The sequence below is a fragment of the Myotis daubentonii genome, chromosome 15 (assembly GCF_963259705.1).
Source record: "Myotis daubentonii chromosome 15, mMyoDau2.1, whole genome shotgun sequence".
NCBI lineage: Eukaryota > Metazoa > Chordata > Mammalia > Chiroptera > Vespertilionidae > Myotis > Myotis daubentonii.
Window position 1 is genome coordinate 18,167,831 of NC_081854.1, and position 15,531 is coordinate 18,183,361.

At 63.8% G+C, this 15,531-nt stretch overlaps 2 protein-coding genes across 2 annotated transcripts in view; one reads left to right on the forward strand and one right to left on the reverse strand.

Annotated features, from left to right (window-relative positions):
* Positions 1-7,412, forward strand: part of ARHGEF1 (Rho guanine nucleotide exchange factor 1) — a 13,883-nt gene extending 6,471 nt beyond the window's left edge. Inside the window, exons 13-29 of the mRNA XM_059666378.1 lie at positions 748-915; positions 1,239-1,384; positions 2,747-2,893; positions 3,156-3,238; positions 3,386-3,511; positions 3,639-3,753; positions 3,864-3,964; positions 4,131-4,208; positions 4,427-4,502; positions 4,583-4,750; positions 5,236-5,323; positions 5,464-5,550; positions 5,825-5,895; positions 5,982-6,068; positions 6,468-6,631; positions 6,712-6,814; positions 7,082-7,412. Coding sequence (XP_059522361.1) covers positions 748-915; positions 1,239-1,384; positions 2,747-2,893; positions 3,156-3,238; positions 3,386-3,511; positions 3,639-3,753; positions 3,864-3,964; positions 4,131-4,208; positions 4,427-4,502; positions 4,583-4,750; positions 5,236-5,323; positions 5,464-5,550; positions 5,825-5,895; positions 5,982-6,068; positions 6,468-6,631; positions 6,712-6,795 — 1,789 coding nt within the window. The 3' untranslated portion in view covers positions 6,796-6,814; positions 7,082-7,412. The remainder of the gene's footprint in view (positions 1-747; positions 916-1,238; positions 1,385-2,746; positions 2,894-3,155; positions 3,239-3,385; positions 3,512-3,638; positions 3,754-3,863; positions 3,965-4,130; positions 4,209-4,426; positions 4,503-4,582; positions 4,751-5,235; positions 5,324-5,463; positions 5,551-5,824; positions 5,896-5,981; positions 6,069-6,467; positions 6,632-6,711; positions 6,815-7,081) is intronic.
* Positions 7,413-8,134: 722 nt separating this feature from the next.
* On the reverse strand, positions 8,135-13,184 carry ERFL (ETS repressor factor like). Its single transcript, XM_059666379.1, has 5 exons — positions 13,118-13,184; positions 9,693-9,927; positions 9,181-9,376; positions 8,947-9,064; positions 8,135-8,583 (listed from the first exon to the last, which is right to left on the reverse strand). Exons 1-5 carry the CDS (start codon positions 13,182-13,184, stop codon positions 8,135-8,137), a joined length of 1,065 nt encoding a protein of 354 aa, XP_059522362.1.
* Positions 13,185-15,531: the final 2,347 nt, after the last annotated feature.

The following is a 15,531-nucleotide window of genomic DNA, read 5'->3' on the forward strand; positions in this document are numbered from 1 at the left end:
GGGCAGGGCTAGCCCCTCCCCCATTTCTCCCAGCCCCTCCCCTCTCCCCAATGGGCGACCCACTCCCCTTCACCCCTAAGAGGGGTGGGTGGGGACATCACCCTCCCAGCCAAAGAGCTAAGTATTAAAATCCCCCTTCTCCCACCCCCAACTCCTGGCTCTGCCCCCACCCCCACCTCAGGGAAGGGAGGGGTCAGTCCTGAGTTCACACTGGGTTCCCCTCCCTTCCCCACCAAGTTTCCGTATCCTTCCTGACCACCCCCCACTGAGCACCCCTACATGCCACTACTCCTTCTCACTCCTCTCTTCTGTTGCATGTTTGATCTCTGTCCTGGTCCCCATCCTGGTCTCTCCCTGTCCCTGTCCTGTTCTCTCCCCATCTGTCCCTGTCCTGGTCTCTCCCCATCTGTCCCTGTCCTGGTCTCTCCCTGTCCCTGTCCTGGTCTCTCCCTGTCCCTGTCCTGTTCTCTCCCCGTCTGTCCCTGTCCTGTTCTCTCCCCGTCTGTCCCTGTCCTGGTCTCTCCCTGTCCCTGTCCTGGTCTCTCCCTGTCCCTGTCCTGTTCTCTCCCCGTCTGTCCCTGTCCTGGTCTCTCCCTGTCCCTGTCCTGTTCTCTCCCCGTCTGTCCCTGTCCTGGTCTCTCCCTGTCCCTGTCCTGTTCTCTCCCCGTCTGTCCCTGTCCTGGTCTTTCTTTGTCTCTGTCCTTGTCCTGGCCTCTGCCTGACTCTGTCCTTGGCCTCGGGGTCCAGGCTATCGGGGCGTCTGGGGCGCTCGGAGAGCCTGCGGGTGAGTGACCGCCGCCGGCCTTCCCGGGGCAGCCTCGGGGCTAAGGGCCGGGGTGGGGGCCGCTCCCGGAGCGACGTGGACATGGACCCCAGCTCTGCCACGGCCGTGCTTGGCCCTGCCCGACGAGCCACGTACGTCACTCCAACACCCCGCCCCTACCACTGAGTCAGCCTGGAGAGTCGGGGAGGATGGGGGCAGGGGGGAGGGTCAGTGACAGTCACAGAGAACTGGGTGTCGATGCTGAGGTCACCGAAGGCCTGCAGTGGTTCCAGGAGAGGGTAGGACAGTTCTTTCTAGAAATCTGGGCTGCTCTGCAGCATGGGCCACCTGGGGGCACAGATGCTGAAGACAAGTGGGGGGAGGCGGGAGGCGGGGGGGGGGGGTGGACACTAGGAGTCACGCCTCCTCTCTGGGCCGCCCTGAGCCGAGCCTTGACCAGGCCTCTGTCCCACAGCCCTGAGCCCGGAGATGAGGGGGAGCCGGGACGGTCAGGACTGGAGCTGGAACCAGAAGAACCCCCCGGCTGGCGGGAGCTGGTACCCGCCGGCACCCTGCACAGCCTGCCCAAGGGCCAGGTGAAGCGGCAAGAGGTCATTAGCGGTGAGTGCCCTCCAGCCGTGTGCCCGCGGACGGTCCCGCTCCGCAGAGGAGACGGGGCAGGGAGCTGTCCGTCTGCCGTGGTCTCGGCAGGCAGCGCGGGAGGCCGGGCCGGGCCGGGCCGTTTCTCACGTGAACCGTAGAAGGGCCGCTCCGCGCAGGGGTGCTGCCGGCAGGGAGACGTTTCCGGAGACGTTTCCGGAGACGGTAGGAGTGCAGACCGTGCTGTGCTGGGAGCAGGAGGTGTGTGTACAGTTGCATTTGTGGCGTAGCCTTTGCTTCCTTGTTGGTGAGACGTGGGCACTGATAGCTCCTGTCTCCAGGGCTGTCGGGATGAGACGTTCGCGTGGAGTGTCTAGCACACGTGGGGCAGAGGGAGAGCAGCGAGTGCAGCTGCTGCTGGCACGCGGTCTCGGCCGCTGGGGTCCATGGGGAGGCTGGGAAGGTATCGGTCGTGCTGATTCTGGGCAGAGTGAGGGAGTCTCATTTTTGTCTTGTTCTTTTCTGTGGTTTTGAATTGTGTGTATAAAGGGCATTTGGCAAAAAGAGATGCTTTTGGAAGCTCGTTTGGAAGTTTACTTGGAGAAGGTCCTCATTCGGGATTTTTAAAGCCGTAGGCGAATGCTTTTTAGGTCACAGATCCTCCTAAGTACATGCTCAAAACATAAGCAGTGCTCTCAGAACTTTCTGGAATGATGGAAATGCCGATCGGTGCCGGTGCAGCACCCTCACCAGGGTCACCAGCAGCCACGCAATGGCTGTTGAGCACTTGAGCTCTGGCGAGTACACCTGAGGACTGAAGTTTGTGTTTCATTTCGTTTTATTTAATACTTAAAGAGCGGTATGGGGCTAGTGGCTGCCACATCCGAAGCATAGCAGGTTCTCACCAGAAAAAGAGGCACAGACACACAGCGAGGGGTTTCGGGGCCTGGCGCTCAGCACGCACCGTGGGCCCTGCATCTGAGCTGCACCCTGAGTGCAGAGGGAGTCGTGGTCCCTGAGACCGAGGCTGATTCCCTTGGTGGACGGTTGGGCACGGAGCACAGCTGCCAGCGTGCTGGCCATGGGGCGACCGAGCCGTCCTGGTTTGCCCGGGACTTTCCCCGTTTGGGCAGCAACACCCCGTGTCCTGGGAAGCCTGTGGTGCCAGGCAGACCGGGGCACGTCGGTCGCCCTGGCTGGCTGCCACTGCCAGAAAGGAGAGGCAGCGGCCGGCGCCTCCTCAGTGGCGATCTCAGGGGCAGATGACTTCAACCCAGAGAGGGTTGTCCCCATCCCGTCCCGTTCTCATCCCCCCAGCCTGCCTCTGAGACTGCCCCCATAGCTGGCACCCTCCCAACCACACTTCCTTCCTGCTGCCCACAGAGCTGCTGGTGACGGAGGCTGCCCACGTGCGTATGCTGCGGGTGCTGCACGACCTCTTCTACCAGCCCATGGCCGACGGGGGCTTCTTCCCCCTGGAGGAGCTACAGAACATCTTCCCCAGCCTGGACGAGCTCATCGAGGTGCATTGTGAGTGCAGGGCCGCCGGCTCCTCCTCTGAGGCCTTGGCGCCTAGACTTGGGCGTCTAGCCCACTCTCCTGGACCCCCAAGTCTAGCACTGGGATCAACCCCACCCCGACCCCCGGAGCTCAAATTCCAGGGGGACAGCCCACTGGCTCCAGGGGTCAGGCAGACACACCTGCAGCCCCACCCCTGCCAGCTCCCACCAGGCTCTATATACAATCTTGGGGGGTCCTGACAGCACCCCCTATCCTGACCGGCCCCCCACAGCTCTGTTCCTCGATCGCCTGATGAAGCGGCGGCAGGAGAGCGGCTACCTCATTGAGGAGATTGGAGATGTGCTGCTGGCCCGGGTGAGAGCGCCCAGCCCAGCTCCGCCCCCCCCCCACCCCCCCGCAGCCAGGGACCTGGAAGCCAAGGGCCTGGGCCCCCAATTCTGTCCTTCTGTCTGGGCTTCCATGTCCCACCTGAGACACCCCCTGGCCTGAATCTCGCTATAGTTCGATGGTGCTGAGGGCTCCTGGTTCCAGAAAATCTCCTCCCGCTTCTGCAGCCGCCAGTCGTTTGCCTTAGAGCAGCTTAAAGCCAAGCAGCGCAAGGAGCCTCGTTTCTGTGCCTTCGTGCAGGTGAGGCAGGCTGTGCGGGGGGAGACCGGGGGGGGGGGGGGGGTCATGGTCCAGGGAGGAGGGGCTGGTGCGCTGACCCAGAGGCTAGGCCCAAGCGTGGGCCACCTCAGCGCTGCTGTCCCCTTAGGAGGCCGAGAGCCGCCCGCGGTGCCGTCGCCTGCAGCTGAAGGACATGATCCCCACGGAGATGCAGCGGCTGACCAAGTACCCGCTGCTCCTGCAAAGCATCGCGCAGAACACAGGTACGGCCCCGCCCACCTGCTGGGCCCGCTCTCCCGTCGCCCACCCTGGCCAGGGACCAGAGGTGTCCAGGCTTGGAGCTCACCAGGGCTGGTCCCTCCCTCGCCCACAGAGGAGCCTGCGGAACGGGAGAAGGTGGAGCTGGCGGCCGAGTGCTGCCGAGAGATTCTGCACCACGTCAACCAGGCCGTGCGGGACATGGAGGACCTGCTGGTGAGCCCGGCTCTGCCCATCGCGGGGCCACTTCCGCTGAGTCACCCTCAGCACCTCCCTTCTAGGGTTCCTGGAGGTCAGGCCTCACCCTGGGCTTGTCTCCCTGGGGACACGGTGGGATGGCCCCAGCCCTTGGCTTGTACTTATGACACTGCTCCTGCTCCAGCGGCTCAAGGACTATCAGAGGCGCCTGGACTTGTCCCACCTGCGGCAGAGCAGCGACCCCATGCTGAGCGAGTTCAAGGTGACCCTGCCTGCCCTCGCCCCCTCTCCCTCGGCCCTGGCCCTGCTGCCCAGGCCTTCTCCAATGGTCCCAGGGACCCAGAGAGGCCCGTCCACGCTGACCCCTCCCCCTTCCCCCAGCACCGTCCTGACCCCTGACTGATACCCAGCCCCATGGTCATCTCCACCCACCCTGCCCCGCCCTGTCCTGCACTGACCGTCACTCCTTCCCGCCTCCAGAACCTGGACATCACCAAGAAGAAGCTGGTGCACGAGGGCCCACTGACATGGCGGGTGACAAAGGACAAGGCTGTGGGTGAGCCCCCGGGCGGCGAGCCGGGCCTGGGGTGGGGGGGCGCTCAGGCCGGGGTGCTGAGCAGGGCTGTGCCCCTGCAGAGGTCCACGTGCTGCTGCTGGACGACCTGCTGCTGCTGCTCCAGCGCCAGGACGAGCGGCTGCTGCTCAAGTCACACAGCCGGACGCTGACCCCCACACCCGACGGCAAGACCATGCTGCGGCCGGTGCTGCGGCTCACCTCCGCCATGACCCGGGAGGTGGCCACCGGTGAGGCCTGGCCCCGGGCGCAAGGCATGGCTGCCTAGGGAGTGGGCAGGGAACCCTCCACAGAGCCGGGGATCTCGCATTCTGGCAAAGGAGAGGTCACAGCAGAGGTTGAGCAGTGGGAGGCGTGGCAGGCTCAAGACCAGCTGTGGGAGGGAGGCCCAGAACTGGGCAGGGCCCTGCCATGCTGTGGGTTTTACCAGGTGAGCTGGGACACTGCCCCAGGTTTGCACAGGGCTGGCCAGCTCTGCCTGCCATTTTGAAGACACCTGACGGCGCTTGGGGGCTGTAGGGGTGCAAGAGTGGGAGCCGGGAGCCCAGTGACAAGGGATTTGCCAACATGTTGCCAAGAAGCTGCCCCGGGGCCAGGGTGGTGGAGAGGGGCTGCCTGGGTAGATGTGGGATCATGAGCGCGAAGGCTGGGAGGCGGGCACCGGGGGTCCTCCGTGAGGGCTGCCTGGCCCTGAGCCGCCTCTTTCCCCTCACAGATCACAAAGCCTTCTACGTCATTTTCACCTGGGACCAAGAGGCCCAGATCTATGAGCTGGTGGCGCAGACCGTGTCAGAGCGCAAGAAGTAAGGGGGGGTTGAGTTCCACAAACAGGTGGAGGAGGAGGGGCCCGGTCTCTGAGTCCCTGGGGAACAGGGTGAGGGCGGGAGGCCCTGGCACAAGGTCTGGGGGCTCTGACTGCCCAGGTGCTGGCCTGTCTCCCCAGCTGGTGTGCCCTTATCACTGAGACCGCCGGATCCCTGAAGGTCCCTGCCCCTGCCTCCCGCCCCAAACCCCGGCCCAGTCCAAGCAGGTGAGCAGGGCAGGGGGGGAACTGGAGGGCTGGGGGGCTGGCCTGGCTTCTTGTGTGTCCCCAGAACTTGAACTCTAGCCTTGGTCCATGTGCACGCCTGTGTGCATGTGTGCGTGTCTGTGTGTGTGCTGCCCACCGTGGCCCACCTTCTCCCACTGGCCGCGCTTCTCTGTCTCCCTGCCTCCCAGCCTTGACCTCTGTCTCAGTCTCGCTCCCTGCCCCTGCCTCCCCTGAGGTCAAGGGTGTGGGGGTCACCCAGCACTTCCTCCCCCAGCACCCGCGAACCCCTGCTTAGCAGCTCTGAGAACGGCAACGGTGGCAGCCGAGAGATGCCTCCCACGGATGGTGAGCCTGGAGGGGCCTCCAGTGCGGGTGGGGGTGTCCACAGGAAACCAGGCAGAATCTGACCACCCGTCCTGCTCCCCACCCAGGCCGGATCGAGAGAACCCTCAGCGCGCTCCAGCCCTTCTGCAGGCCCGGCCCCGAGGGCCAGCTCGCTGCCAAAGCCCTGCAGAAAGGTAGTGCCCTCTCCTTGCAGGGCTGCGCTGGCCCAACTGGTGCTTCCCAACCTGCCTCCTGCTCAGCCGCCACAAGCTGCGCCAGCCAGCCACATGCACGCCCCAGACCCCTCTGCAGCTTCTGTCCCTTCAGTGCAGTCTCCCGGGACCCACCTCCATCCTGGGTGCCCTCCCACCCGGTCCCAGCCCTCGCCTCGGCCTCGCCTATGCACTCCCTCTTGCATCTCAGCTCCATCTGCAGGCTCAGCTAACCCCAAGCTCAGCCTGGCTGGCGCCCACCCTCCCTCCCACCCACAGGCCCCTGGCTGCTCCCCCCCTTTGCCTCTTCCCTGCTCCCCTCCAAATCCCCCATCTCAACCCCAGCCCAGCCTCTGACTCTGACCCCTTGTCCCTGGCCAGTGCTGTCCCTGAAGCAGCTCCTGCTCCCCTCAGAGGAAGATAGCGGGGCAGGGCCTCCCCCTGAAGGGGGTGGGGTCCCAGGGGGCAGCCCCCTGAGCCCCACACAGATCCAGGACATCCGAGAGGAGCTACTTGGCCTGGAGGAGACCATTAAACAGCTGGAGGTGGTGGCGGGCAGGTGGGAGGGGGTGCGGGGCGGGGCTGACTCGGTGAGGGCCCCTCTCATGGATGACTCCCCAACCAGGAGGTGGAGGAGGAGTTTTGTCGCCTGCGACTCACCTTGTCTCAGCTGGGAGAGAACACTGTCCCCCAGTCTGGCTGCACCTGAGGCTCCCTGCCCCAGGCAGGTGAGTGGGGAGCTAGGGGGCTGAGCACTGCCCAGAGAAGGGGTACCAGGGGCCCCTCCACATCCGCTCCTCTCCCTGTCTTCCCCTTTCTGAATCTCCCCAGCCTACCTTTGCGTCTCTCCATCTCTGTCAGTTTCTGTTTCTCAGGCCATATTTTGCTTTCTCCCCACCCTCCCTTTCTCTCCCCTTTTCCCATGTCTGTCTCTCTCTCTGTCTCTCCTCCTCTCCCCTCCTCTCTCCTTCCTGCTCTTCTCCTACGTCCCCCAGGCCTTCTGCAAGATGGAGAGACGGGAGGACCACCACCCACTACTGCACAGCTGCCGCGGCATATGCACCCCGAGGGCCCACGGACAGGGCGCAGGCTTTCGGCCAAGTCTGAGGGGGTCCAGCTGGGACCACTGCCGCCTCCACCCTCCCGCTGGCCTTGGCCTTCTGCCTGGGGGACTCAGGGCTTCATTCCCCGGGCACCACAGTGATCGCCATTTCCCGGGCCATCCCAGTATTGCCTGGGGGGCCACCCCCCCATCTCCCATCCCCAAGTGCCTTTGCTCTGTTTTTATATCCTGGAGGTTTATTTTTAATATATATTATCTAAGGAGAGCTCTGTGTGGTGAGGTGGGCCCTGGCGTGGTGTCTGGAGCTCTCCCTGACTGGCATCCCCTGCCTGGGTCAGACCCACCGCGTTGCCTTTCTCCCCTTGTTCATTCATTCCGTGTGTTACCAGTTTTCCCCCAGGCACCCCCCCCAGCTCCCACCCCCAACCCCCATGGTCACCCACAGTGCTGGGCACCCACATCCACACTCCTGTCTGTTCTTTTATTTTTGTAGTAAACTCTGGAGGTGGCTGTTGGGGTCATGGGGAGCTGGTGGGGAGGGAAGCCCTCCTGGGCGGGGGCTGGGGGCGGGATTATTGCTCTGAGCACCCTGTCCCCAGGGGGCCTGTGTAGAGAGGGTGTCAGGACGGGCTGGCACAGGGGACACACAGCCACACAAACACACAGGTCACAGCACGGGGGTAGGGGTGGGCGGGGAGGCTGGGCGCCGTATTGCACTTTGGGAGTGGGGCCAGGTAGGGACCCCCTCGAACGGGAGCCTGGGAAGAAGGCTGGAGGTCATGTCCCCTCGCCTCTCTGGAGGGGGAGGTGAGACCCCAACCTGGGGCTGGGGAGGAAGACTGGGCAGCCACGTGTCCTGCCCTGGACGGGGCTGAGGGCTGGTCCCTGGCCTCTGGCAGGACATCGAGGGCAAACCAGACACGAAGAGGCTGCACAGGCAGTGGCCCTGGTCCCTTCCCCAGCAGAACCCATCCCCCACGCTGGCTCAGCTGCCAAGCCCTCCTTTGCCCGCCTTGGGCTTGGGGGGCACGGGGAGGCCTTCGTCACCCTCACTGTCAGAGCTGCAGCCGCTGACGTCCGTGATCTCCAGCTCCGAGTCGCTGTCCTCCTTCCCTCCCAGCGTGGTCTCTGGACCCCCGGCCCCCGGCAGTGCCAGGCGGGGGGCCGCTGCCAGGCCGGAGGGGCGCTCGGGGCCCAGGCCCTCCCCTGCGGCAGCCAGGAGGGGTCCAGCCGTGGGGCCTCCCCCTGCACCTGCCGAGGGCAGATGGCCCAGCGAGCTGGCCAGGGGGCTGGGGTAGAAGTGGGGCGGGTAGAGAGAAGCGGGCAGCTTGGGGAAGGGGCCGGCGAGGTACGGGTTGAAGTTCCAGGGGTACTCCGGGAAGGCTCGGCTGTAAGGGCCCAGCAGACCAGGGGGCTTGGAATAGCCGGTGGCACCTGGGGACACGGGGTGCATCGGGCTGGGCCATTGCTCCAGTCAGGGCTGCCTGCCTGGGCCTGAGCAAAGAGTGCCACCCACCTACTGTGGCCCCTGCACTGTCCCCCCCACACCTGTCCCCCCACCCTCATGAGGCTTCCCAGTCCTTCAATGCCCCTGAGAGCCCTTCTCCCAGCCCAGCCCCCTTTCCAGTTTCCCTCCCCGCAAATCCCTCTCCAGCTTTTAAACACACACACACACACACACACACACCAGCCTTGCCGCCCCGCCTCCTTCCTGCATCCTGTCTCCTCCCTCTGCCCATCCTCTTCCCTAAAGCTGCAGCATCCCCCTCCCAGCACCCCTGGGACCCAGGCCCTTACCAGAGCCCAGGAATGGGAAAGGGCTGTCCAGACGCAGTTTGTCCGTCTCGGGGGTGAACAGGGGAGCCCGGGCCCCCGGCTCTCCCAGGCGTGGGGCAGAGAACAGGGTCTGCAGGGTCTGGAGGGGGCGGTGAGGGAGGCGGTGCTGCTCAGACTGGCCACGCCTCCCCAGGGGCTCCATGGCTTGGGGGACACCAAATGCTCCAGTTCTGAGACCCCCGCATCCCAACTCACCTCGGGGGTGAGGGGAGGAGCATCTGGCCCCGGGCCCCCCCCAAAGGGACCAGGGCTCAGCAAGAGCGGGGAGCCTGTGGTGGCTGCCGCCACGTCCAGCAGCGGGTAATTGACCAGCACAACTTTGCTGAAGTTGAACTTGTAGGTGAACCTCTTGCCTTTGGTCTTGTGGAGAATCCGCTTGTTGTAGTAGTAGCTGTGGGGAGAGGGAGAAGGGGTGGAGGGAGGGTCCCGGGCCCATGCTCTGCCAGCCACAGAGCACAGCTGGGGAAACAAGCCCCCTGACCACGGTCCCAGAGCAAGGCGGGCTGAGGCAGGGCCGGGGTCCTGCCTGTGTGGCTCAGAGCCCAGAGTGTGGGCCCTTCCTCCTCGTCTGCCTTCCACTCGGGGACGTACTAGACCCGAGGAGAGCCCTGGCCGCGATCAGGGGTTCTGCCTGGGAGTCCAGGAGAAGCTCCCAGGAGGGACCAGAGGGACCACGAGGGGAAGAGGGCAGAGGCCGCAGCCCTCACCGCAGGGCCCGGCTCAGCTTGTCGTAGTTCATGTGGGGCTTGCACTTGCGGATGCCCCAGAGCCGGGCCACCTCGTCGGGGTCCTTGATGACGAATTCCCCGTAGTCCCCCTGCCAGGCGATGACACCCTGGTACTCCTCCTTCTGCAGCAGCTCCAGGATGAAGTGCCACAGCTGGATCTGCCTCGAGCCAGGCGACGACTCCGGCTTGTAGGCCCAATCCGGGAAGGCAAACCCTGGGGACAGCAGGAGGAGTGGCCCTGCTTAGACCCCAGGAGGCACCCCACCCTCCCCAGATGAGCAGCTCCCCGCCTCAGGCATCTTTAGGGACTGAATTCCTACTCTCCATGCCCCACTGGCTCTCGAGTCCCCAAACTCCCAATAATGGGCGAGAACTCGGCATCGGGTCCCTGTCTTGGCACAACTCTCCCAGGTTCAGCGTCTTGGGGTGGAGGGTAGGAGGCCCAGTTTCCTGTCCTTGGCTGTGGGGAGGGCCAGCCTGCAGGGAAGGCATTAACCCTCTCCCCCTGGCCTGCTCCCAAGGTCTCTGGTCTGCTTTCTCAGCCCCATGCCTGCCGGCTCCCGCCTCCCTGTGCCGCCCCTGTTCCCTCTCTCCCCAAAGCTCCCCTCGCGGCCCACCCCACCCTGGCACATCCAGGCTGGGCCTGCGCACACATCCCTATGTCTGTCATGTATTTATGCCTTTCTCGCCACTGGGTTCCCTCCCTGCATCCGTGCTGCCGGTCGGAGAGCAGTGTGTCTGCAGATACCCACACTGTGCCCCTGTCACACAGACGTCCACTCCCCCTCGAGGGCACCAGCTGCACCGTGGGACACAGATGCACCCGCCTGGCACACTCCTGCTGGGCACAGCACACCAGCACAGTGTGCCACACCAGACACCCAGCACTGCACACTCATCCCAACACACAATTACACGTCTCCTCAGAACTGCAACACAACCAGGCGACAAACACAGGACCCCAAAGATCCAAACACAGCAGAGGGTGGGGGAGACAGTGAGGCAGCATCAAGACAGACGTGTCAACCTGACAGGCACACACAGGGTGACACCATGACAACAGACCCCCCCAGGCACCCACACTCAACACCCACAGCTCACTCCGCTTTCCACACTCCAATGGCATCCTGCACCCCGTTGTCCAAATATGCCCAGACGCTGGGGGGAAATGGAATGTGTTTGCTCACCCCTCAGCCTCACCATCCAGGAAGCCCCAGATCCTATACTCATTCCTGGGCCACATCCTCTATCCACTTTCCCTTCCTCAGAGACCCCAGGCCCTGGCATTAAAACAAGGCAGGAAAAAACAAAAGGCAGAGGCAGAATTGGCCTATAGAGAGCCGAGAGCCGTGCAAGAAGGAATGGGGTTAGCGAGGGCGAGGCAGGCGACGAGCTGGGAGACCAGCCTGTGTCCACTGCTGTGTGGTCCCCGGGCCGTCCTTCCCTCTCTGGCTCATTAGGATCTCAGGGGCGGGAGGTGAGGAGGAGCAAGGCCGGGCCAGGCGGCCTGGTGTGTGCACGGGGCACCAAGGCCCTCCCTGAGGCCGGGACTGGAAGCCCAGGCAGTTTCCTCCCCAAAGGGAGAGTTTTCTCTCAACTCCATGTGGGGTTTTTCCCACCTCAGACCAAGGGCTCCATCAACACAGGGGGTCTGGCCCATTCCACACCCAGAACATATCCTAGTGGGGACGCGACTGTCACAGACACACACACAACCCAAAGGTGACAACGCAACTGGCCACACACAACCCAACCCAGAAACACACCTGTCCTCAAACACACGTCCTCAAATGTGTGGTGCCTGCTGACACACAGGCACGTGCGTGCACACACACACACACACACACACACACCCAGAGAGAGGACCCAGCACTTCAGCACAGGACACACACACACACCCAGAGAGAGGACCCAGCACTTCAGCACAGGACACACACACACACACACACACACACCCAGAGAGAGGACCCAGCACTTCAGCACAGGACACACACACACACACACACACACACACACACACCCCGAGAGGACCCAGCACTTCAGCACAGGACACACACACACACACACCCAGAGAGAGGACCCAACACTTCAGCACAGGACACACACACACACCCAGAGAGGACCCAACACTTCAGCACAGGACACACACACACACACACACACACACACACACACACACCCAGAGAGGACCCAGCACTTCAGCACAGGACACACACTGACAGACAGCCTCCAACACTCAGTCACACTCAATGGCACAGATGCAAGAACCACCCCCCCCCCAACACACACACACACAGCCCCAGCACTGAGGCGAGGCTTGGGGCTGCCCACCCTCAGCACCAGGACCCCCATTAGGAATGCCAAGGCCATGCCACCGGCCGGTAAGGACCAGGCAAAGGGGCTTCACTCACTGAGGCAAGTGCACTCGGCAAGCTGGCAGACACCCACCCCAATCCTAAAATGTAGACACACTAGACGTGCCACCGAAATGCAACATGCCCCGCCCGGAGCCACCCAGGCAGCCTCAGCTGTGCAGCACAAGGAGGCACACCAGCTCTCTCTCTCTCTCTCTCTCTCTCTCTCTCTCTCTCTCTCTCTCTCTCACACACACACACACACACACAATCCCAGTGGCCCTTCTTCCAGAAACACTCAAGTGTGACACTCCACAGCCCCAAATAACCAGGCATAGGTCTCGGTCTGCACAAACACACGTACACACACACACACACACACACACACACACGCACTGCTCATCTGTGGGGCGTGTGACTTGGACTCAAATCACACCCAAGTCGGTCTTACTGTCCACGTCCCCATCCTGAGCAGCCTTCTGAGCAGCCAGCCGTCCTCCCAGGGCTCCGGCGGCTGGGCCGGGTCTCCAGGCCCCTGTCTGGATGGTCCTGTCTGTCCCTTGTCCACACCCCTGGCCTATGGGCCTCTGGTCCCGCCCCCCCTCGCTCCATCAGTGTCTGTGCAAGAAAGGGACAGGGCCTCCCACCCTCACACAGGGACCCCATTAGGAATGCCACAGGCCATGCCACAGGCGGGTAAGGGCCAGGCGGAGGGGTTCACCCTGAGGCAGTCCCCCGCTTCTCCCTGCCCGCAGGTCCCTGGTGACAGAAGGCTGAGATGTGCTCAGCAAACCCCAGGACCTCAGGACCCTCAATCCCTGTGCCTCTCGGACCTCAACACCTCACCCACCCTCCCAAACACCCTCACACCCCACAGGCAGGTGGCAGGGACATCTGGCTGTGAAGTTTTTAGCCAAGTTTGTCATTAAGGAATTGGATTCAGGAGACTCTGACAGAGACCCGGGAGGGAGAGGGAGCAGAGGGAGAGACCGGGAGGGGCCGCGGGGAAGGCCTGAGGGCTGGGGTGGGGGGAGGGGCCAGGCCAGTTACCAGGGGTCCAGAGAGCCGGCAGGGCAGGCGGGGCGAAGAGCAGGTCGGAGACGCAGCTACAGTCCATGGTGGAGCCAGCCCTGCAGAGAGGCCGGGACAGACACGCGGGACAGCACAGGGCGGGCGGAGAGACAGACAGGGGTCAGCGCCGAGACCTGCCAGCCGCCTTTCCCCCCCCCCCCGCCTGGCACCTCTCTGCCCCTCGTCCGTCCGGTCCCTTTCCCTGACCCTGTGCCGAGATCCTTCCCTCCCGGCCGCCTCCCTTCTCTGCCCCAGCACTCAGCACGGGGTGCTCCCAGCCTCCCTCCTGGCTCCTCACCATTCACTTGCTCACTCACACGCGCCGCTCGCACCAGCCCGCCCGCCGCCCCGCACAGCCTCTGCCGCCGTCCCTGCGTCCCCGTCCCCGAATCGCGCCTGGCCCTCCCTCTGTCTCTCTGTGGCTGCCCCAGGTCTCTCTCTCTCTGAACCTCACCCCCACCCCGCTCCCCGCTGACCCCCATCCCTCTCCTCTGTCTGCCCCGGGGCTGGCCAGGGCGGGTGCCGCCCCACGGGCTGGCAGCGGACAGGCCAGCCCTGCCCCCCGCCCACCCACACAGAGCAGCCCAGCGCCTGCATGTGCCCCCCAGACACCCTCCTGCAACCTGCGGCTCACCCCCACCTGGACCTGCTTCCCAGGCGCCTCTTCCTCCTTAGATCTGCCTCCCCCTCAGGCACTCCTTCCCGTTAGCTCTGCCTCCCCTCAGACGGGTCCTCCCGCTCAGACCCCTCCCGCAGACACCCCTCCTCAGATACCTCCTCTCCCTAAGGCACCCCACCCCTCCTTGCCCCTCTCTCAGAACCTTCCCCTTCTGGCAGCCCCACCCCTCGGACACCCCACCACCCAGGCACCCCCCTTAGACAGCCCGCATACCCTTAAACACACCAATCCTCTTAAAACACCTCACTGCTCCCCAAAGATCTTACATGTCCCTCAGAAACCCACAGGCACCCTGCCCCCCCTAAGCCCACCTCCCCCGTGGACATCAGACAGGACTTGTCAGATAGCTCACTCCCCCCAGACTTGTCCAGTCACCCGCACACCCTCACCCCAACCCATGGCCAGAGTCTACTGAGGCCCCTCCCACACATCCCCTCCCGCTCAGGCCCCTCTGGGCCAGCCCCCACCCCACCTCATTTGCCCCTCAGGGTCTCCCTCTGCCCAACTTTCTCTTTCGTCTCCCTCTTTATCTCTCTCCTCACTCGGTCTCTTTCCTTCTGTCTCCTCCCAATTCTCTCTCTCTTCTCTCTTTCTTGTCTCTCCTCAACCTGTGGTGTCTCTCTCCCTATCACTGTTTCTCCCCATCTCTCTTGGTCTCTCTGCCTCTACTCAATCCTTTGCCCTATTTCTCTGTCTTCCACGCCCGTCCCCAACCCTCCCGTCTCTCTCCCTATCTCCCCAGTTCTTCCATCTCTCCGTCTCTCGCTCCCTCTCTCTCCACCACCTCTTTTCCTCCTTCTCTCTACCTCTAACTCTCCCATCTCGCTGTCTCTGCCCCCACCCTGTCCCTGTCTGTTTCTCTCTTCATCTCCCTCCCATTTGTCTCCCCATCTCTCTCCATCACCCGGACTCCGCACCTCTCCCTGTCCACCTCTCCCACATCCCCGGCTCTCTCTGCCTCTCCGGGTCCCCTCCCTCCTTCCCCCGCCCTATCCCCCCCCCATTGGCCCCTCTCATTTCCGTGTTGGTTTTGATTTCTCTTCCCGATGCTTTCAACTCCCCGCCGCCTCCTCCGGACACGTTATAACGAGGAGCCGTGGGATCGGCGCTCCAGGCCCTGCTCCCACGCTCCCCCCACCCCCCGCCGCTGTCTCTCTCACATGTCTCTGCCATCTCGTGGTCTCTGCCTGCCACTTCTCTGGTCTCTGTCTCCCGCCTCTGCCCTGTCGCCCACCGGACGGTCCCTGCCTCCTCCCATCCTGTCCCCTTCCCTTCGTTTTTGCCGGACTGTCCGGGTTTGTGGTCCTGAGTCTCCGGATCCCTGTGCCTCGGTCCCTGGATCATGCTCCCCCCCAGCTGTGTCTCCACGTCGCTCTGCCTTCATGTCTCTGGTCTCCACGTCTCTCCGTCTCTCCATCCCCATCCCATCTGCTGTCTCTGTCTGTCTCCGCGGCTCTGTCTGTCCCTGTGTCTCTGTTTCCGTCCCGTGTCCATCTCTTGGGGCCCCTTTGATCTCGCCCTGCCCCTGGCGCCCTCCTGGCCCCATTGATCACTGATCGACCGATGGAGAGAGTGGGGCCTTCGGGCCGGGGCTGTGGGGCCGGGCAGGGGTCCAGTAGGACAGCTACACAGACAGACAGACAGACAGACAGACAGACAGCCCCAGCCAGGGTGGCTGTGGAGGGGGAGCTGCTCCCCCTGCGGCTCCCCACGG